This window comes from Sardina pilchardus, chromosome 4 (assembly GCF_963854185.1).
Source record: "Sardina pilchardus chromosome 4, fSarPil1.1, whole genome shotgun sequence".
Lineage (NCBI taxonomy): Eukaryota > Metazoa > Chordata > Actinopteri > Clupeiformes > Clupeidae > Sardina > Sardina pilchardus.
This window is the reverse complement of record NC_084997.1, coordinates 8799396-8822249: the sequence shown is the minus strand read 5'-3', so window position 1 is coordinate 8822249 and position 22854 is coordinate 8799396. Positions and strand designations below refer to the sequence as shown.

At 50.4% G+C, this 22854-nt stretch overlaps 2 protein-coding genes across 3 annotated transcripts in view; one reads left to right on the top strand and one right to left on the bottom strand.

Annotated features, from left to right (window-relative positions):
• Nucleotides 1-9817, top strand: part of tanc1b (tetratricopeptide repeat, ankyrin repeat and coiled-coil containing 1b) — a 118646-nt gene extending 108829 nt beyond the window's left edge. Inside the window, exons 19-27 of one of the 2 annotated variants that reach the window (XM_062534023.1) lie at nt 1175-1308; nt 1628-1751; nt 1980-2155; nt 2924-3056; nt 4309-4338; nt 4457-4548; nt 5204-5350; nt 6133-6233; nt 6533-9817. In XM_062534023.1, the coding sequence (XP_062390007.1) occupies nt 1175-1308; nt 1628-1751; nt 1980-2155; nt 2924-3056; nt 4309-4338; nt 4457-4548; nt 5204-5350; nt 6133-6233; nt 6533-8114 (2519 nt within the window). In that variant the 3' untranslated portion in view covers nt 8115-9817. The remainder of the gene's footprint in view (nt 1-1174; nt 1309-1627; nt 1752-1979; nt 2156-2923; nt 3057-4308; nt 4339-4456; nt 4549-5203; nt 5351-6132; nt 6234-6532) is intronic. The other variant, XM_062534024.1, reaches the window with a different exon arrangement.
• LOC134078241 (WD repeat, SAM and U-box domain-containing protein 1-like) lies at nt 9811-22780 on the bottom strand. The gene is made up of 12 exons (XM_062534025.1): nt 22657-22780; nt 21849-22262; nt 21373-21560; nt 20229-20315; nt 18427-18520; nt 17730-17763; nt 17458-17498; nt 17104-17222; nt 16273-16299; nt 13929-14114; nt 10907-11041; nt 9811-10536 (listed from the first exon to the last, which is right to left on the bottom strand). Exons 1-12 carry the CDS (start codon nt 22719-22721, stop codon nt 10385-10387), a joined length of 1542 nt encoding a protein of 513 aa, XP_062390009.1. The 5' UTR covers nt 22722-22780; the 3' UTR covers nt 9811-10384.
• Nucleotides 22781-22854: the final 74 nt, after the last annotated feature.

The window sequence follows — 22854 nt, the reverse complement described above, 5'->3', positions numbered from 1 at the left end:
CACGAGCGGCTCCAGAGATCTAAAGGATTAGAAAGAGTATTCTTGAGTCCATCTCTGGCGATCGATCCATGTGGACTTGTTAATAATCCCTCACTTAGCGGAGTAATGCCCTGTGTGAGTGGACTGATTTTAAATAGGCCTTGGAGCTATGTTTAGAAGAGTCAATAATGCTTTTGGGTGACGAAGGAAGCTGCTCACTGGTTTGTTGCTTTATGTGTTTGTGCATGTGTATGTGTTTGTCTCTCTGTGTGTTCTGTGTATTGATTTACCTATATGTACTGTACATATTGGTTAAGAAGATGATTGTCTAGTCCAGCTGTATAGATTCAGGAGCCCGCATGCTGCAGTTGTGTGTGTGTGTGTGTGTGTGTGTGTGTGTGTGTGTGTGTGTGTGTGTGTGGCAGTGAGTGTTGTGATGCTGCAGCTCTTAGTGCTCTTTTCAGAGCCTTTCATCTGCTGAAGCTGAAGCACTGGGCCCACATCCTGCTCCACACACACACACACACACACAAACACACACACACACACACACACACACACACACACACACACACAAACACAAACACACACACATCTCTACTCTCCTCCCGCAGTAGCCAAGACAACTGCCACAGCCTGGCAGGCAGCAGCCTCATAATAACACTCAAGTACTCCCCCTCACGCGGGCTCTGGTGTGTAAGACTGCGTGTTCAAGTGCAGCCATCAGCCACATGTACCATCACATAAGATGGGGACCGCTGATGTGCTGTTCATAGTGATCTCAGCAAGGTTCATCATGATGCAGAATGGGATCGAAATCTAATGCAATATAATCGGGATAGTGGCATTCCCATAATGCATTGTGCCTTGTTGCATTGTGTGTTTTGGAATATCAGCTTTCCATACTAATTGGGAATGGGAGTGAGCTGACTCTTGGGCGAAGTGTGTGTGTGCTCTGCTAGAGTACAGAGCAATCCCATTTCCACTCTCCTGAGTGGGTGCTGTTGGGAGGTCAACGGGTTAGCGTTTATGAATTGAACTGCAGTTGTTAGTGACAGCTCTTCTGCAATCTGTTTGCCCAAGATTAGTCCATCTGAAGCACTAACAGGTATTTGTTTGTGTGTGTGTGTGTGTGTGTGTGTGTGTGTGTGTGTGTGTGTGTGTGTGTGTGTGTGTGTGTGTGTGTGTCCCACAGCACTAACAGCAGCAGCGGGCCGAGGGAAGATGGATGTGTGTGGCTTGCTGCTGGAGGAGGGGGCAGTGGTGCAGCAGGTGAACCGCAGGGGGGTGTCCCCACTCTTCTGTGCCGTCAGGCAGGGTCACTGGCAGGTGAGACACACACACACACTCTCTATCTCTCTCTTTCTCTCTCTCTCACTTGCTCTCTTTCACTCTCTGTCATACACACATACACACACACACACACACACACACACTCACTCCCCTTCCAGATATAAATCCTCAAAGTGGCGATGCACCCTCTCATCTACATATAGGTAGCAGCACAAGTAATTGCAACTGCATGAATGCATTCAGTGAGCAAACAGATGTAATCTATTCTGATGTTCTGTATTAAATCTGAAGAGATGGTTATGCAAATGTAGATTATTATGATGTGAAAGTCTCTGTTCTTGTTTGCCTCTCTCAGATTGCGGACTTGTTGCTGCAGCGTGGTGCAGATGTCAACGTAAGTGATAAACAGGGCCGGACGTTACTGATGGTGGCGGCCTGCGAGGGCCATCTCAGCACCGTGGACTTCCTGTTGTCGAAAGGTAAGTGACGTCACTTCCTGGATGTTTTGACAATCATCCCTTTCACACACAGAACATTCTAGATGTGTGTTGATGCTCACCTCGTAATGGACAGCAGGAGCCCCAGCGCTTGCTTATCAAATTAACTCCTGGCAGAGCCATGCTTCTGTAGCCCTTTGTGTGCTCATACAGAGACTGTGTGTGTGTGTGTGTGTGTGTGTGTGTGTGTGTGCGTGCGTGCGTTCTCAGGGGCCTCTTTAACGTCCATGGATAAGGAAGGGTTAACGCCCCTGAGCTGGGCGTGTCTGAAGGGCCACAAGAATGTCGTGCAGTTCCTCGTGGAGAAGGGCGCGGTCATCGACCACACGGACAAGAATGGCCGGACGCCGCTGGACCTGGCTGCGTTCTACGGCGACGCCGAGATAGTGAGTACCCGCTACAACTCCCCTCACACACACACGCACGCACACACACACACACATACAGCCCTCACGGCCGCACACTCACCCGCCGCTGAATCTCATTACCGGCAAATGAGTTTACCAGGCTCCCTGTGACGCCCGGCTTTCTTATGCCAGCTGTGCGGTGCCACCAGACATAAGCCGATTTCACTTCTCTCATGTTTATCCAGCCCCGACGTGCGTGAACAGAATTCCGTCATCAGTCATTAAATGGCCGTCTTTTATGTTTGCTCTCGCAGAAATGCCCACGCTTGTGCCTACCCTGGTCCTCCATTCTCATCTAACGCAGACCCCATACTGGCCTGTATATGCGGCAATCAGAGCTGGCATGGTTTATTCATGCACGTTTTATTGCTTTATATTACCGACCGAAAACAAAAGGGAAACGGCGGCTGATTGTTTATTGATGACCTGTTTGTGTTGGACGTCTGAAATGCCTGGGATTTATAATGAATGGGTCTTTTTTTATGATATGGCACGATAGGAATGATACTTAATGCAGAGGAGGCTGTGCTCCAGCACATGAGAGAGAGAGAGAGACAGAGAGAGGAGGGGTATGTGTGTGTCTGTGTGTGTGTGGAGAGAGAGTGTCTCAACAGCTGACAGTCACCGCAGTCGCACCCTCTGCAGCACCTCTGTCTGACTGGGTCACTTCTTTCTCCTATCCATCCCTCTCTCTCTCTCTCTCTCTCTCTCTCTCTCTCTCTCTCTCTGTCTGTCCCTGTGGCACAGGTGCACTTCCTGGTGGAGCGCGGGGCGGTGATCGAGCATGTGGACTACAGTGGCATGAGGCCACTGGACCGGGCCATCGGCTGCAGAAACACCTCGGTGGTGGTGACCCTGCTGAAGAAAGGAGCCAAGCTCGGTAAGGCAGCGCTGCAGCGGACCCTCCTCTGGTGCACGGGGGGGGGGGGGGGGGGGTTAGCGCGGGGGGGTGCGGGGAGCGGGCAGGTTTATGGAGCTTAGTGCCTTTAGCAGCCAGTTGGAGCCGCTAGCAGGACCTGATGTGCTGTTCTTTTTTTCAGTGGCTTTCAGAATGCATGGCTGTGTGTGTGCGGTATTGTTTGTGTGTCCCTTGGAAAAGGGGATTAATGCACATTATGGATGTGGCGGCGCTGGTTCACACCCTCCTGCCCTCTCTCAGAGGCTTAAAGGTGTCGGACACACACACAGGTGATTTGCGCTGGAGGCTTAGAGTCCGACTCCAAAATGCCGTCGCACGGGAAGCTCCTAAATCACGTCGTCGTTTGGCAGCGTCAGTTGGAATGAAAAACCCCAGATGATGTATGGCCAGATGATATGCAGATGACAGGCCAGGAAAAGTCACCCTTGAATGGGAGGATTATGCAGGTCGCGGGCGAACCCTGGAGTCATGTGGTGCTGGACATTCTCACTATGTGACTGGGTGTAATAGGGAAAGCATGATCTCACTCCAGACTCACAGGGCTTCAGTTGGACTACACACCTAATTGGTCCCCACAGCTAGATGAGATCTAATGCAGTGGCATGCAGCAGTGAATGGAAAGACCTGCTTTTATTGGGCACATGACTCTCAGAATATCTTTTCTGGGATGGGGGGGGACAGTTTTGTGTGTTTGGCGTCTGTTGGTGTGTGATGTTGTGTGTTTGTTGTGTGTTTTGTCGTGTGTGTTGTTTGGGTGTGTTTGTTGCTGTTTCGGGTCGGGTCACAGCCTCCTCCCCCTTCCTGCTCGTCAAATGGCCAGCATGTGACTCGGCCGCCGTAAATGACATTCACAGGTTGTCCGAGCGTTGAGCCACAGTTGGCGAGATGTTATCAGTCGCTACAGTGAATAGGTCGCACGGCGCTCCCTCGGTCCTCTGTTTGTTCTGCTAGAGCAGCTTATTGATGGCAGCATGTCAGATTTTGGCACCTCTTCTATCAGTATTGAGTGGCCAATCAATGAATACCTCTTTTAGTGGACAGAGATATCGAGGTTTTAGACGCTCGCTCCTCTTTATGGATGAGCTGCATGTCAACCTTCCACTTTTCTTGGACTTCAAAAAAGTCCTCTTTGTCTTTGCATGCTTCCTTCTGTTTCCAGCACTGTCTCACTCCTCTCTCTCTTCTTAACTGCTCTCAATAACACCCTCTTAAGGCTACCGAACGTCTCCTTATGATCGATCAGGTACAATCTTTAGGTAACTTTACTCCATAACCAATTTCACAGCAGATATTATACCCCACGGCGGCAGCAGACGGACCGGCCGTTAACCTTTGGCTTCCCTCTCCTCCTTGCTCCCCAGGAAACGCTGCCTGGGCCATGGCCACATCCAAGCCTGACATCCTCATTATCCTCCTGCAGAAGCTCATGGAGGAGGGCAACCTGCTCTACAAGGTAAGACTGCAGACGAGGGCTACAGCACAGTCTGGAGCGCAGCGCAGTGCAAGGCCATATTCATCCTTTGTGTGGAGATCTTTTTTTGCTAATCATCTGTAGCTCTGTAGCTCCAGACTAGACTCAGGTATGCTGCATTGTGCTTCTGAAAGAAAAGAACTTTTTCTTGTTCAGACCGGAGGCAAGTTTCTGTAGGCCGTGCTTCACTAAGGGATTGAAGGGGTTTTTTTCTGATCTGGGCACAGTTTTTTGGCTGAGAACACGTCTCGGACCGCTGTGATCAGTGCTGGCAGGCAAATTGTTCCTTATCATCAAATGAGTCATGGTGGCTTTGATTAAAAGCCGAATTTAATTTAAACGATTGTCATCTTACTCGTTCAATAAAAGGCAGCGAAGATGAATGATAGCAAGGGCTGCCATGATTGATCCCTGACATTTAAAGATTGAATTCAGTGGCAGAAAGGACAGTCCACTCAGGTGGAACACAGGTGATGGATGAGCAAGGTTTGTGTGTGTGTGTGTGTTAGCAGTAGCTGTTTTATGATGCCTACCTTTCTCTCTCGTTGGCTCTTGCCTCCAGTATATTTCCGTCTGAACCTTTTTTTTCCTCCTCTTTCTCTCTATCCCTCTCTCTCTCTCTCTCTCCACCCCTCAGAAAGGGAAGATGAAGGAGGCAGCTCAGCGGTATCAGTACGCGCTGAGGAAGTTCCCTCGCGAAGGCTACGGCGAGGACCTCAAGGCCTTTAAGGAGCTGCGGGTGTCTCTGTACCTCAACCTGTCTCGCTGCCGCAGGAAAACCAACGTGAGATACCCTTTCAGCCGTCAGCCTTTTTTACGCTTTTTGCAACATTTTCTTTTGGAAATGTGGAACTGTACTGTATGGTAGACACAGCTGTCAGGATGCTGTCAGTGCTACACTATCTGTGTTTTGTGTTGACGCTGTTGGCAAAGTGTTGCAAAGCAATCAAGCAACGCATACTGTAGATAGCAAGGCCTGAAAAAACATTTGTGTTGTGTTGTGCTTGTGCATTTAACTAAAGGCACGAGATGGGGAAGTGAGATGCACTGACTAAATTGACTCTGACTCATTCATTAAGTACAAAGATGAAATAGGGGGAAAACAAACACTAGATGACCTGAGAGCTTGGATAGCTGTTACCCCTGTTTGGAGTGATACACTGGCTTTTTAGCTGTCCCATGACACACTCTTGCAGCCAAATTCCATTTAAGCACTTTGATTGATGAAACAAGCAATAAAACTGCTCAAAGCTCCAAGGAGCAGATTGAATCTATTAATTAAAACACCTAGCACTCTGAAATGAATTAGAACGGTGCAGCCGTCCAGTTGAGTGACTCTGATTGAGTCGTTTATGGTGGCGGAGAGCTTGTGGAAATGGCCATGCCCAGAACTCATAAATAACAACCTTGTTAGGAACCATTTCATACTTTTGTCCTTCTCTGAAACAGCGGGTAGAAAGTGGCGGGCCTCATCAGAGCTTCAGCTAGTCCCTCACTTTGTTCTTTTTTTTTTTTTTTTTCTCCATTTTTCACTGAATCGCTGAATCCCTGCTTCTCCTCCTGCAGGATTTTGGCATGGCGGAAGAGTTTGCAACAAAGGCACTTGAGCTGAAGCCGAAGTCCTACGAGGCTTATTATGCCCGGGCCCGCGCCAAGAGGAGCAGCAGGTAAAGCGCCCAGTGCAGCCAGACAGCCTCAAACTCACATTTTGGACTCTGCCACTTCCAGAGCCAGTAATGAGCCTCCAGTTGTGGCAGCGAAGCGCCAGAGACTCTCCCTCTGCTCCCCATTTATCTCACTCGCCATGCTTTTATCCTTTTTTCCATGCTCCCTCTCTATCTCTCTGTCTCTCTTTCTCTATATCTCTGTCTATCCCTCTCTCTCTCCCTCTCTCTTTCTTTCTCTCTCTCTCTCCCTCTATCGCTTTCTCTCTCCCTCTCTCCTCTCTCTCTCTCTCTCTCTGCAGGCAGTTCACGGCGGCGATGGCGGACCTGCACGAGGCGACCAAGCTGTGCCCCAACAACCGTGAGATCCGGCGTCTGCTGGCGCGGGTGGAGGAGGAGTGCAAGCAGATGCAGCGCGCCCAGAGCAAGCAGCAGGGGGCCATGTGCGCCGCCCTGGTGGCGGCCGGCGGCCAGGACTCGGACCACGAGGCCGAGCGAGACGAGGCCGGCGGAGGAGGAGAGGACGACGCGGCGGACCACGGCCTCGGACGCACCCTGGACGGACACCACCACCACCACCACCACCACCACGGGGCGAGGGACGAGGACGAGAGCCCGCCGGCGGACAAGCGGGCCGAGGCCTGGGCGCAGAGCGCCTACTCGCTCAACCGGACGCTGGCGGAGGCGCGGGCAGGCTCGCCGCCCACCACAGGCCGACCGGTCCACAAGTACCCGCCGCCGGCGCCAGCGCGCGACTCCATGGCCCAGCCGGGGCCCCTGGTGCAGCCCACCAAGCAGGCGCAGATCGTCAAGACCAACCAGCACATGAACTCCCTCCAGGCTGGCCGGCCCGCCGCCCGCGCCCAGTCCCAGTACGCCCCCTCCAGCCCGCTGCCCAGCCGCCACATGTCCAGCGCGCTCAAGGCCGGCCCGGGCATCGACATCAGCCCGCTGCTGCCCCCCATCGACGAGCCGGCGCCGGCCTTCGCCGAGCGGCTCTCGCTGGCCGCCCCGTCCCACCACGCCGACCCCGAGGCCCCGTCGCCGTCCCAGCTGTACGGGCCCGGCGCGGCCAAAGCCCCCGAGCGCCTCTCGGCCCACTCGGTCTCCTCGCTGGACGCGCTGGCCTCGGGCGGGCCGCCGGGGCCCCAGGACCTGCTGCGGGAGCCGTCCCCCTCCACGTCCACCAGCGGCGGCTCGCAGGCGGGCAACATGCGCGTGTCCAGCTCCACCAGCAGCCTGGCGTCCAGCAGCAGCCTCTCGGACAGCGGCAAGCTCCAGGGCCCCGACGTGCGCTCCAAGACCACCGCCACCGCCTCCTCCTCCTCGTCCGACAAGACCAAGCCGGCGCCCGCGGGCTCCGACTACAAACCCAGACCCTTCATGGGCATCATGGACAAGACTGCCCGCTTTCAGCTACAGCTGCAGCAACAGCAACAACTGCAGCAACAACTGCAGCAGCAGCAGCAGCACCCAGGCCACCCTCCCCCGAGCCGCGGCTGGCAGAGCCACTCGTCGGAGGGCCTGGTCAGCCACAGCATGGCGGCCATGGGGCTCCAGGCGGTGCCCTGCGAGCTGCCCTACGGCAAGCCGGCGAGCGCGTACCACCACGAGCAGCTGAAAGCTCCGTCTCAGGGCCCGTCCATTGCCGCCTCCTCCTCCTCCTCCTCCTCCGCCGGCCTGCACAACGGCATGCACGCCAAGGAGTTCGCCGAGAAGTTCTGCCAAGTGGCCACCTGTTACAAGGAGTCGAAGCCAGCCATGGCGCTGCCACACTCCTACCTGGACGGCAAGCCCAAGCAGCCGGGCTTGGCCCGAGATAACCCCGCCATTCATGTAGCCTCGATGAAACCAAAGCGATCCTTTATAGAGTCCAACGTATAGAGGGGTTCTTTTTCTCACCCACTGGAAGAGTGTATCTCTCTAAATCTCACAAACACCAGAGCTTTCATGGGCTCACTTTGATTTGTTTGGGTTTCATTCTCATACTCATTTTTTGCTGTTTTTTTTTTCTTTTTTTGCCATCTGCTTTGAATATCCCTTTGGTTTTCGGCGCTGAGCCTTATTGTTGAATCATGTGGACCAGAGACAGCTCTTTTGACTGCTATTTTGGACTCATTCTGCACTCATTGTCAGCCAGCAGCTTCTGTTACAGGACTGAAAGCTCCCTCTGATTCAGCCAAGCTGGAGACATTTGACTTAGAAACGCTCAAATGTGCTGTCATGTACTCATAGCAAGTTTTGTTTTTGTTTTTGTTTTTTTTTAAAAACGTGGTGCAACCTCGGTCATAAACTGTGTCAAATAGACCTCTGAGGATGTGGTCAGTTTATAATGGATTTCTGTGTCTGAGGGATTTTCTCAATGAGAGAAATAGTTAGCTCTCATGTAGCAAAGATCTTAGTTTACCCTCTTAACGTCACTGAGTCCATTCACAGTGCCAAATAACACAAGGATTTTGGGTGAAAAACAAGAGCGTTTCAGAGTGCTTCTAGCACCAGAGCTTGGTATGTGTGATCATTCAAACCCCCTAATGTTATTCTCCCAAGGTGAATATCACTTGGACACAGAAGTCCATCCATGGACTAAACGATGGCCTCCTTTTGTAGTGTGTCCTCAGAGGTCCGTGCAGTGCTCAAGTGTTGGGGAGAGGTCATGAAGAGAGGGGAACAGGGCAGGCCTGTTGCCTAAGCACAGACGTGGGGCCGTATCCCCCCCACCAAACAGTGATGGCACTTTACTAGTGAACATAAGCCTTTTCCAGTGCTTACACTACATGTACAGATAGAATTCAGGTGTGGGGATTGGCCCGTGTGTGTGTGCGCGCGTGCGTGTGTGTGTGTGTGTGTGTGTGTGTGTGTGTGTGCTCTGTGAGTGGTGCTGTTGTTGAAGGACACCAATACATAGGTGGACAGTGGTGGCTGGACGAGATGGGCATTCCTGTGTTTTGTAAGAGGGTGCGCATCCTCACTCCTGTGTACATAGCTGAGCGATAATGTATTTTTTGCCCTTCTTTTAAGTGAAGGTCTGTGTCTGTGTAATTGACTTGTTCAAATTATGTGTATTTTGAGTTCTATTTTAACTTTTTGGGGCGGGAGGGAGGGGGGCAGTCCAATGTCATTTGAGGTTACAAAAGAATAATGTACTTGTTTGTATGTTTGTACATTATATAAATCTGCCCTGTAATGTCTCCCCAAAATTGGTTCCTCTCTGTATCTGCTTGTTGTTGCTGTCTAGGTTAATTTATTTACAGCGCCTATGGCTTGGTAATTGTAAAAGCAATATATTTTATATAGTTATTTTTGCACAGCTACTAAGACATTTTACAATAAGCTCTAATTGAGAACTTTTGGTTTAAAGTGCATGCCACAGTTGCAGTTTATAATAAAGAGTTTAAAAAAAAAACTATAATTACAAAAAAAAAGATATTGGGTTGAGGGCATTGGTTCTATTTTAATATGTATGTTACTTGCAATTGTTGCCATGTTTCCAGTATTGTGAGCTGTTATTCTCTGTAATCACATACTGTAATGGTGCATTACTGCCATACTCACCATGGGGGGAAATAAACTCCACTCTTTAAAATCTACTCTTTATTTATTGCCATTTATTCATCCGTTGCTATTTACAGCCCCAGCTACGATGGCGCGAGGCAAATTGAGGTGCATGGCGGCTGTAGGGTCAGATGATGTCAGTTGTACGTAGTTAACGGTAAAACTACTGCTTGTTCATTTGATTGGTTCACATTCAAAATACATCTTTAAAAGTGCATAACTGCGCATTTTAGAGGTACATGTCTTTGGAAAAAAGGGCCTTAAAAGCATTTTATGATTCTATAATTATAGTTCATTCACTCTCCAACCCAGAGGCTTATTATCATTGTAATGCTGTACAGCTGTTTCCCCATCCCATGTGACCAAGCAGCAGGCTTTTACTGCAAGTACCATGCATCTTCTTGATGACACACATTCTGCAGTTCAAAATTCATGAAAAGAGCCAAAAATAACCTCATCTGGAAAATGACTGTGATTGATCATTGCACAACAACATATTTTGCGATTGCATCAGTCATAAGCATGTTGTTTTTCTTCCGTCACTTGAACTAGTGGAATGCTGCTTCATCAGGTTCAGGTTCACCAGAGGGATTCTTCCTCCATCACTGGGAGGCCCTCCAGCGGTTGATGGCCATCTTCAGCATGCGGTTGGGCGTGAGCATGGTGGTGGCCAGGGGCAGGTTGGTCATGGGGCTGGTGCGCTTCCTGGCGCCGATCCAGCTCTCCATCGCCTGGCGCTCGTAGGAGAAGCCATCTGTCCAGGCAGCACGCACACACATTAAACCACTCAACTTCACCACTGATCTACACCATCTCCATGCCCTGTAACGGCCCATACTCAACTGTGTAGTCTTGGGCTCTAAGTGTGTTATAAACCAAGGGCCTACGTCAACTAAGCAGTAGATACTACTCTAAGTACTACTCTAAGTAATACTACTGTAAGTATTAAGCTCTCGGTTCCTACAGCCTATCAAGTCCTCTGTTGCCTTCCTTGGGTTGGGCTGTGTGTTATAATAGAAGTGCAGATGGCACCAAAATGGCTCTGAGTTGTAAATTCTCAGGACAAACTGAAGTCTTCTATTCGATGTTGTTTTGTCTGTGGGTGGTCGCTCTCACTAGCTCACCTGCGGCGATGACGGGGTCCTTCATGACCTCTTGGGTGATGGGACACAGGAACTCGTCCGGAGCCGCCGAACCGTCCAGCGACGGCCTCAGCTCCTCGATCTTACGCAGAACCCTCCCGCGGAGCCCCAGAGAACCTACAGAAAATAAGGGGGGAACACGGACAAAAAAAATGGTCCCACTCATTCCACATTCCACCAGGCACACACAGGGTGGCGCAGCTCAGCTCAGCACTACAGCATCTCTAGCGGTCCTCATCCCAAACACACTCCCTCTCAGGCGGGGGCGGCACGGGGGGATGATTCACACGCTTGGCTTTGCAGAGGCGCACAAGCGAGAATGTCACCCCAGAGGATTCCCCTCCGCGCCTGCAATAGCCCTCTAATGGGCCTCCCTCACCGCGCTGCCACGGGAGGACAAAATGGCCTCGCAGGAGAAGGCCATTTCATATCAAACTAGAGCGAGCCGAGCGCGCAAGGCAGCCGCAGCACAGTCCATTCCATCACCGACTTAATGCCAAACACAATGGAGTAAATATCTCAACCCGGCGCAGGGAAGAGTCTATTTTTCTAAAAGGAGATGGGGGGGAGTTAAAGTGCCCCCAGGGTGCGAATAATGGCAGCTTCTGGATGACACAGGTGGGTGGTGACATCATGCGCCTCATAGCGGGCGGGAGCGGCTGTGATGGAGGCAGATAAATGTAAAGCTGAGCGTCTGGCTCTTTCAGATAAACGGCCTAACAGGTGGCTTCCCTTAGGTCCTCTCCCCGGGCAGCCGCTGAGCTGGACAGGGCTCGTCTGACCACCCTCCTGACAGTGACTGTGGTGGGTGTTTTTTTTTGGGGGGGGGGGGGCTGCTTGGTTATCAAGGACGGAGGTGTGTGGGGGGGGGGGTCTGTGCAAACAGCTGAATGATCTTTTCAATCACAGCACTTTCCCCCACTCTCTGAGCTCTTTCATTAGGGCCGCCGCGAGGACCTCATCAGTATTCAACTGGCAACGTCCACTCAACTCACTCTCCCTTAGACACACACACACACACACACACACACACACACACACACACACACACACACACACACACACACACACACACACACACACACACATTGATGAGAGAACGCGAGAGAGCCGGGAAGAGACAGCTGCGCTGGTGAACGCATCACGTAGATGGCACCAGGTTATGATGACTTCAGCGTCTCGCTAAATTTAATTAATTAGCAAACGCCTGCAAGTCCCCTGAGGTGCTGTGGCCGACAGTCAAACGAGATGGAGAGTGTGGGGGGAGTTGTGTGTGTGTGTTGGAGAGTGTGGGGGTAGTTGTGTGTGTGTGTGTGGGGGGGGGGGGGGGTAGAGTGGAGACTGGGTGATGCAGTGTTGCAGGGCTAAAATGGCATAATCAAAAATCCAAACAACGGTGACCAGAGGGCCAAGGGCTAACAACGTCCCTGACGCGGCGCTGACAGATAAAACACTCCCAGTCCGTGGGGCCTCCCTTCAATCAGCCCATGTGGCCGCGCTCGTCTCGCTAATAACGCCACCGACTAATCCATCATCGCCCCCCGCGGGGCTCACCTGTAGGCTCCGGCTCAGGGAAAGGTCACCGTCCTCCATCCATTTACCAGTGACGCACTAATTCTGACACTACTCCGCTGAAAACCCCTCTATCGCCAACGCTGCTGATGCTAGTCTGCTACGCTTACCCACAATTCCATGCTGCACATTTGGAACTCCTAGCACGCTACGCCCCCCCCCCCCTCCCCCCCCCCAGAGCTGGTGAATGACAACGCATGTGTGTTTCGCTCCTCTCCCACCCTCCCTCATGTATTTATGAATATTTCATGCTGGCGCGCCGCCAGAATCTTATTTATTTGATGTGAGCGCACGAGAGGCCTCCGCCGAGGATTGATAGGTAGCTGCTGCTGACAAGAAACACAACTTGTAAGCTGATTTATAAAAGACTATCTGCTACAGAGAGAGCTGAAAAATACCGCGCCGCCGCCGAGCAGTAGAACACCGCAGCGCTCTCTCTCTCCGCACGTACTGTAGCGCTGGGCTCTATTGGATCACTAAATCAAACCCTCGCCGCTAACACTTGATCACTTATGCAGTCTGTCCTTGGCAAACTGACATCATAGAACGCGTCGAGATGTAAAACTTTGACGGATGTGTTTCGGAATGAGTTTCAGAAGAGCTAGGTAACTCTAATTACAGACGCAGTTCTGTGCTCGGCCCTCCGTGCTGAACACGAGTCCAATTTAGCCAGCGTGGAGTGAACAGCACAAGGCCGAATCACACTAGAGTGAACAGCACAGCACAAGGCCGAATCACACTAGAGTGAACAGCACAGCACAAGGCCGAATCACACTAGAGTGAACAACACAACACAAAACCGAATCACACTAGAGTGAACAGCACAAGGCCGAATCACACTAGAGTGAACAGCACAGCACATGGCCGAATCACACTAGAGTGAACAACACAGCACATGGCCGAATCACACTAGAGTGAACAACACAACACAAAACCGAATCACACTAGAGTGAACAGCACAAGGCCGAATCACACTAGAGTGAACAGCACAGCACAAGGCCGAATCACACTAGAGTGAACAGCACAAGGCCGAATCACACTAGAGTGAACAGCACAGCACAAGGCCGAATCACACTAGAGTGAACAACACAACACAAAACCGAATCACACTAGAGTGAACAGCACAGCACAAGGCCGAATCACACTAGAGTGAACAACACAACACAAAACCGAATCACACTAGAGTGAACAGCACAGCACAAGGCCGAATCACACTAGAGTGAACAACACAACACAAAACCGAATCACACTAGAGTGAACAGCACAACACAAGGCCGAATCACACTAGAGTGAGCAACACAAGGCCGAATCACACTAGAGTGAGCAACACAAGGCCGAATCACACTAGAGTGAGCAACACAAGGCCGAATCACACTAGAGTGAACAGCACAAGGTCTTGGACTCCACTAGAACAGCAGCGCTCTCAGCTCACCGATGTGCAGCTCGTTGGCCAGGGTGTCCTTGGTGAGGCCCAGGAGCTCGGGGCCGTCGATGTTGTGGCTCTTGAAGGTGCTGACCAGCTCGTCCAGGCCCTCCTCGGCCAGCCAGACGCCCACGTGCTCCTCGGTCCAGTCTCTCACCAGCAGCCTGGAGTGACCCATGGCCGCACGCTTCCTTCCTGCCGAGCACAAAAACAGGAAGGGCCTCCCCCATTAGCTCCCCCACTACCACCACACACACACACACACACACACACACACACACACACCTCAAAACCCCTTGAGACATCCTGTTCCAATGAGACTTATCAGATTCCTGCAAAAATCCTTCCTCTACATTCCACCCTCCCCCATGCAAACAATTCTACCACGCACACACACACACACACACACATACACACACACACACACGCACACACACACACACACTTATCCAAATATACACAGATTTGTCCTCTGCTCTGATACCACACACACTCTCCTTTGCTCAAATGAGAGGCCCCTGCACTGTGTTCTCATGCTCTCTCTCTCTCTCCTCAATTTCATTTGCGTGTCCTGTGCATATTTATCAACCCCTGCCTCTCCTCCCCCATCCCTCTCTCCCTCTCTCTCTCCCTCCCTCCGCTCCAGCCGTTGCCAAACCCTCAGTCCTCCACCTCCTCCACCTCCTCCGTGCTTCTCTGGCCTCGGCAGGAGCCAGCTCCTCCTCCTGAGCGCCGGGGCCCGGCCGACCTTCACACGACTTTGGCTGGAGTGGGCGCTCATTTTTCACCCCTCTACCGAGATATAAAAAAAAACCTGCTTCACCCCCCTCCTGGTGGGCTGTCTGTCTGTCTGTCTCAGTGTGTGTGTGTGTGTGTGTGTGTGTGTGTGCGTGTGTGTAGTGTGTGTAGTGTGTGTGTGCGTGCGTGTGTGTGTGTGTGTGCGCTGCTGTGGGGCTCTGGCCTAATGACGTCCCTGCCGCTCCTCGCACCTCCTCCGCCGCCCGTCATTAGGCAGCTGAGTGATTGCGCGGCGGCTGTCTTAGAGGTACTTCTCATTAAACCGGCCGCTTGTTTGCTTTCCCAGCGCCGTATGCTATCGCTCTTCCTCTCCTCCTCCTCCTCCTCCTCCCTCTTCTTCCCCTCCTCTCCCTCCCTCTCTCTCTCTCATTCCGCTACAAGCTCTGCTTCCTCTGCCAAGTGCCCTGGGTTTCTTTTTCCCTTCTCTCTTTTTTCTCTTGCCCTGACCAATCTCACACAGGTGCTGCTGCTGACTTGAGAGTGATGTGCGGTGGGCTGGGTGAAAACACACTTAAGGGGAAGGATGAGGCTTGTTTCTTACTCCTCCATCAAGGAGAGCCATTAAATCATTTAGAGGCGAGTGTCAGCTTATCAAGTGTGCGGCTATGAAATGTCTCCCTTCCTCCCACATTCTGATACAGCAGACCAGAGGAGTGTGTGTGAGTGTGTGTGAGAGGAGTGTGTGACTGTGTGTGCGTGGTTATGTGTGTGTGTGTGTGTGTGTGTGTGGTTATGTGTGTGTGTGTGTGTGGTTATGTGTGTGTGTGTGTGTGTGTGTGGGGGGGGGGGTTATTATGTATGTGTGTGTGTGTGTGTGTGTGTGGCAGTAACTGAGGGGAGGGGGTTATGTAAACATCTCCACAGCCTAGAGCTGAGCTGCACTGCAAACAGTGTTGGCCTAAAGCAGCGGATGCAAGTCTATGCCAGAGCGAACATCACTGTCCTGGACCAGCCTCCCCCTGCCCCTGAACACACACACACACATACACACACACACACACACACACACACACACACACACACACACACCCTCTCTCTCTCCAAGACGAGCCTCATCATCATCTTATCACACTCTACACGTCATCATCATTTCTGCTAACTGCCCTCTTAACTCTGTATCTAATGACGGCCTCTGCCTGTTGTGTGGATGAGAGATGTGGCCTCAGTTACAGTTACAGTATGTTGCTTAGCAGACGCTTTTGTCCAAAGCGACATACAAACAAAACACAATAATTAAATTTAGCAGTTGATCAGACTATAGTGTCAACTAAAGAGAGTAGCAAAGTAAACAATAAACAGTGTCAATGTAAGGAAAGCCAATGAAAATAAAACTATGACTAAATAGGATAGTAAAGTGACAAAATGACATTCGATCAATTATATAATAACAATAACTATGGAATAATAAGCAATAATCTCAGTGGCAGGCTGCTTAAAGAGAGCAGATGCAGGAGGGAGACACCATAGATATACAGTATATACATATCATGTACATATACATATCTATGGGAGACACAGTGTCCCAGTCACAGCTCAATGGGCCCAGCACTCTTACCTGGACACACAGCAGCTGGGCCTTCAGCTAGAGAGGGAAGAGAAAGACACGTTTCAGACACATCTGTCAAAATGTCATCAAACAGACAACAGCACAAGCATGTTAAATGTTTATGTCAATCATAAGACCATGTGACCAGTTTGAATATTCGACCGCTCTTCACAGTATTGTTTGTGACAGTGAAAGGGTGTGTTTGCTTGAGGAAGAAAATGCGACTAACAAAACTCATACAGAACTGCTGTCCAGCGCTAGCTGCTGTTTGTGTGGGGCGCCTGCTGCCTGCTGCCTGCTGCCAGTGTGGGTCAGTCACAGGCCACTGGAGGCAGCGAGGAGGAGGAGAGAGGACCAGTGAGACACGGGGGAGAGAGCAGCTCAAGTGAGCACGGCTACAGCTACGGCTACAGCTACACTGGCTTGGAGAAGACTCCATAATTCCCAATTAATGAGTCTGGCCTTGCTCTGCGCTGTCTCCCTCTCTCCCCCACTCTCCTTCTCGCTCTCTCCTCTCTCTCTCTCAAATACACTTTCTCTCCTTCTCTCTCCTTCTCTCCTCCCCCCATCTCCCTCTCACTTAGTATGCAGGCGGCGCCCCCACTCATAATGAGACTGTCTGACTGATGGGCAGCTCACAGGAGCATTAGCGCTCGCTGGGGACCAGACACACAACACTGCGGGGAGTCAGCACTGCCCTTAGCCCAGCCGCCGCAGCACAGTCTGGGGGAGGCTGGAGGAGTGTGGGGGGGTCAGTGGTGGTCAGTGGTGGGTTGGCTAATGGCTATGACAAGTCATCGGTCTTGGAGGCGGCGTGATGGATTGCGGCGCGACACCCACCGTCGCCGTGCCGCCCGCTCTCGTCGCCGTCCCCCAGCCGCCACAGGATCGCCGTCTTGTCCATGGAGCCCGAGGCCAGGTACGGGAGAGAGGGCGAGAACGCACAGCAGGTCACGCACCTGGAGGATGGGCACAGCACACCACAGGGAGAGAGAGAGGGATAGAGAAGGGACAGAGAGAGATAGAGAGAGAGAGAGAAAGAGTGATCGAGAGAGAGAGGTGAAAGAGAAGGAGGGAGAGAGAGAGAATGTGGGATAGAGAGAGAGAGAGGTGAGAGAGAGAGAGTGATCCAGGGACACACTGTGAGAGAAGCTGTTAGTAGCAGGGGAGTTGGGGCGAGGTGCGCCGCGTTACCTTTCGTGCTGGTTCAACGTGTGAAGCAGAACTCCCCGAGTCTGAGAGGGTGTGAAAAAACAAACATTTACTGAAGGGTATGTGAGGAATGCCTCTGTGGTCAAAACAAGCCAAGAGCTGTGAGCCAGGGTGCTGGAGAGGAAGAAAGTGGGAGTAGGTGTGTGTGTGTGTGTGTGTTTACGCATATGTTATGCGTAGGTGATTGTGACTGTAAGCAATGCTGACCCTTCCTAGAAAGGCATTTAACAACACTTCATGCATCATTTACTCACGGCATCGTACACGGCCAGCGTTTTATCCACAGATCTGGAGGGGGGGGGGAAACAAAAATGGAGACATGATTCCAGTCACCAAGGACAGATTTCCCTCAGCACGTGCACAAGGGAACAAGAAAGAAAAGGGCTCTGTGATCACCATCATTTACAAGATGGACAACCGCTGATAGGCCCTGTCAAAATGGAGGAGGACGCCTGTTCTTTTGGACGAGAGACTGATACCATCTCTCCTACAAGGTGTAACTGAGCCACACAACCATCACGTGGCCACCGGCGCTTTAAATCATGTCGTGGCCGAGGCGGATTGTGACAAGACAGATCCCCCTAGTGGTGGAAAGGGAGAACAGCGGGCGCAGGAGAGAGCCAGGTTAACAGCTGCGCCACTCCAAATACCGCTTGACAAAATTCCTGTTAACTCTCTCAGCTGTGGCAGTGTGACCTTCCTGCTGATTCACTTTAATGGAGAGGTAATGAGTGATAATGCGGGGAATTCAGACCGCTCCCATTGGCTGGAGACACACTATTTTGGACAGTAGAGTAGAGAGAGAGAGAGAGAGAGAGAATGTGTGTGTGTGAGTGTGTGTGTGTGTGTGTGTGTGTGTGTGTGTGTGTGTGTGTGTGTGTGTGTGTGTGTGTGTGTGTGTGTGTGTGTGTGTGTGTGTGTGTGTGTGTGTGTGTGTGTGTGTGTGCTTACCCGGATGCAACCAGCTGTCCATCACTGGAAAAGGCACAGGACAGCACAGGTCCAGATTGGGCTTTCAGAGAGTGCAGCAGCTGCATACGACAGCCTGTAGATCAATAGTCAACACATACACACACACACACACACACACACACACACACACACACACACACACACACACACACACACACACACACACACACACACACACAAACACAAACATCAATAAGTTATGTGCATCTGTGTGTCCTGTTTGCCTTGGCAGATACTGCTGGACTAGTCCTGGCAATACATCACACAGCGCTCAATTCACCTCCACATGCCGCTTTACTACCACGGCTACACATTTGACGTCCTGGCTTTCTCTCACTGGCCCACAGAACTGGCGTCAGAATTGATCTGAAGATTTCATTATGGTGTGTGTCATGCCTGTGCCCCTTAATACTGTTAGGAATTGCTCAGCTTTGTGGCTGTTCTTTTCATCTTCAACTTAAAACCAATCATTCTTGGATGACCCTAGCGCAGAAGAAGACCGGCCTTTACTGGACACAGTCCACTCTAGATTTGGAAGTAGACCCCTATTAGGCACTGCACCTGCTCACTCTTATACCCAGCAATGGCTTGTTAACATTTTTCATTTGTTTAATTATTCCTACAAACTAAAAACCACCAGTGTGTTATTCTAGCGCCGTAGTCATTTGCATTAAAACAATTATTCTTCATTTTGGCCCAATCTGAAAAGCTATACCTAATTACGTTTCCTGGGGTTAGCTGGATTGGAGGATTCTAAATGATAAAACACTGATACTCTAGCTAATTAGTCTCTATTAGAGCAGATGGAGCAACCCAGTATGAGGCAGAGGAACGGTGCCCCCACACTACACCCACTGGTGCCAAACACGACTCCTAAAGCCTACGTCAGCTACATCAGTTTGTGTGGATGTGGTCTGATTGGACTGGTAACGACGGGCATCAAAATACAACAGGGCACTTTTCAGCATCACCACTTCCTGTGCACACAGAAAAATCTGGATGTATGACTGATGTGTATGGCTGATGAGTATGGGGCCAGTGCCTGTCAAGCCAGGTTTGAGTGGCGAGATTGTGCATGTGTGCGCGCACACACACACACACACACACACACACACACACACACACACACACACACACACACACACACACACACACACACCCTCTCTGTGTGTCTGTCATGTCTCTCAGCACAAAGGCTCCATGCCTGTCCCAGTGAGACATGACACTGGACGCACATCTCCGCCAGCCACTGGCCGTTTCCACAGCAACAGAGACAGGTTAGTCACTGACCTGCATGTACAGTGCATGCACACAATCTCTCTATTTTTTACACACACACACACACACACACACACACACACACACACACACACACACGGTGCATCACCATTGTAGCGCAATAATTTTCATTCAGCCCCAAGTTCCATTGTGCTTGATTTAAAAAAACATATTCTACCAACACTAGAGATTAAAACAGGAGAAGGTGCAGCTTATTTTCATCTCTTTTTCTGAATCCCAGATCCAATCTTTTTTTTTCTTGTTTAAAGCAAGAAATAAAAAAGGCCACTGAGAAATAAACATAAACAAAAACAAATAATCCTACAACACTCAAAGGAGCTTTCAGCAGACAGACCCTTTCATCCCTCACTGCAGTGAGCACTCTGTGAGCCCCCTGCTCAAACAGGATGGACTGTAGTGTGTGTGTGTGTGTGTGTGTGTGGCGGGGGGGGGGGGGGGGGGGGGGGGGGGGGGGGGGGGGGTGCGGGGGGGTTCTGGCCTACCTGCGACAGCATGCTGGGAAATGATCCATATCTTCAGCAGGCTATCCTGCCCACAGGACACCAATCGAAACTTGACCGTCTCCTCGTCTGTGACGCACGAGGGCCAAGTCAGTTAGCCACAGGAAGGAAAAATACACATGTATTATTAAATCACTATACGCAACAGTCCAGGAAGGGCAAATACACATATATTATTAAATAACTAGGCCTAAGCAACCGTCCAGACGAGGGTTGATTTGCTGGTCAGATTCATATGAGCGTGTGCACTGCACTGCAGAGTCCGATGACTCGGAAAAAAGAGTTTTAAAGGATATATAACCGTGTTGCATTTAATGCATTCTAATCACATTTTTTTCAGAGGGACTAGCCAAGGCACTCCAGGAGAGAGGAAATGGCAGCATAAGCAATAATGCTCTCCATGGTGGAAGAATGCTTTATCAGCTATAAAAATGGAACTCCGAGCAGAGGAAACATGATGCTGATATAAAGTGCCTTCTTGGGAGGATTCTCTACTGGCTGTGGGCTTAGGCTGCAGACTGCCAAGGGAGGAGGACTGAGCTTCAGGGAGACTTTCACCAAAAATAATAGATGTCACCTTGGATAAACAACACAAAAAATCATATAAGAATAATAAAAAAAGATGCATGTTTTGGGATTGTGGGGCTCTGTGAAGCAATTGAGTGGTTCCTTTGGCAGTAGTTTCCAAAAACACTGCAAGCTCACAGTTGCTAAGGGAGTGTTCCTTCTGTATAAATATGACAACAAAGAAAAAGTATTCTAATTACCGTGTAACTGGATTGTGGATTGCTATGTAACAGCATCGTTTTTTTGTATGCAGCACTGTGCGTGTGGTGTTTAAAAGGAACTAAAAGCCTGCGTAATATCCAAACTACACAGTTTGCCAAGCTGTTGAGTCTTAAGACCAAAGCTGATCCTCAGTGGTTCTTATCCTCAACTCAGTATAATTATACGCAATGTTCTGGCAACAGTTAATAGGAAAGGGAACAACTTAAGCAGCACGTCAACAGCTTGTTTCATTTGTGTACCAATGCCTGTAATGAATTAGCTACAACAGCAGACTGTTTTGAGTCAGACACATTAGATAAGGGAACAGAATGACTGCATTGCATTGCATTGCCTTTACCGAGGTGGGAGATGGAGTCACACTGGCAGCAGCTAACCCCCAGGTCGTGTGCGTCCTTCTGGGCGTGAAGCTGGACCAGGTCCAAGTCCCAGATCTTCAGGTCTCCATTGGTGCATCCGGTCACAAACATCTGGCCACACGGAGTGAAGGAGCAGGCCAGCACAGTGGCCTCAGTGACCGCACCTGTCCTGCAGGTGTGTGTGTGTGTGTGTGTGTGTGTGTGTGTGTGTGTGTGTGTGTGTGAATTAGACTATAACATTGCCTTTCTTGGTAGCAAATGAAAACTGAAGAGTAGCCGGCCTAATGTCGGCCTTGGCCTGGACCGATTATACAAAGGAATCTGGGCATTACAAAACCATCCAATAACTAGCCTACTGTAAAAAAGACGAGAGATGTGTATGCAAGTCAATGAAATCTGCATACTTTTAAAGATAGCATGACTCTAAAAGATACGAATCAATATTAAATAGGCTCACCTGCGCAGACTCGTTGACTGAAAATCCCACAGGGCCACTGTCCCGTCAGATGCACCGGACAGCACTAAAGATGAGTCGGGGGAGAGCGCACAGACTCTCACTGGGCTTCGACCGGGGTGTTCATATTTAAACAGAATTTCACCCGTGTCCATACTCCAAATGACAACAGTGGCATCCGTGGAGCACGATGCAAGGTAGTTTCCGCAGCTGCTAAAGCAACACCAGTGTACCCCATATCCGTGGCCCGAAAGTGGGGAGTAAGGCAACTCAGAGAAGTCACCGAGGGAGTACACCCGGATAGTCTTGTCTCCGGAGCAGGTCGCCAACAAAGTTCCTGATAAGGCACAGCCATTCACATCATCCCTGTGGTCGCGCAATGTAAGAATAGCCGATGGCATCTTCAAATCTATGCACCTGTGAATTCCCAGATTCACGATGTAATATAATTACACACACAAGATGGCGCAGTAAACACACGCAACACCAGTTGTTGCCATGGAGGGTTACTGATTTAAATGGCATTGATATCCGTATGTTGCATGTTACATTCAGTTGTAGCCTATTCATAGCATAGGCTATTCAATTAATACGTTGTTGCATAATGTAGCATTTCAAATCATGAACTAAATCCAAACTAATCAGTCGTCTAATATCGACACAGACCGATGGAGTTCGTAGCCAACGTGTAGCCTATGCAAGGGGTTTGGTTCCAATTGAGACATATTCGCCTATGCTACTGACCTTATTTATCACATATTCTGTGGCAGAAAAATTAATATTTACATGAATCTATTCTTAACTCGCTTACCTCGAGGCACTTCCTGGTTTCTCACAAGGTGAAAGACAAGTGATTGTGACGCATGGTTTCCTCATGTGAGTGGCGACCTTAGGTCTCTCGTCTCTGTTATCGTAAAGAGACTGTGTTATCGTTTCAGTGCGTTGGCCTACATTAATTTCCTGATGAGTGTAGGGGAGGTACGATTGTGTTTAAGTCCCAATGTCATTA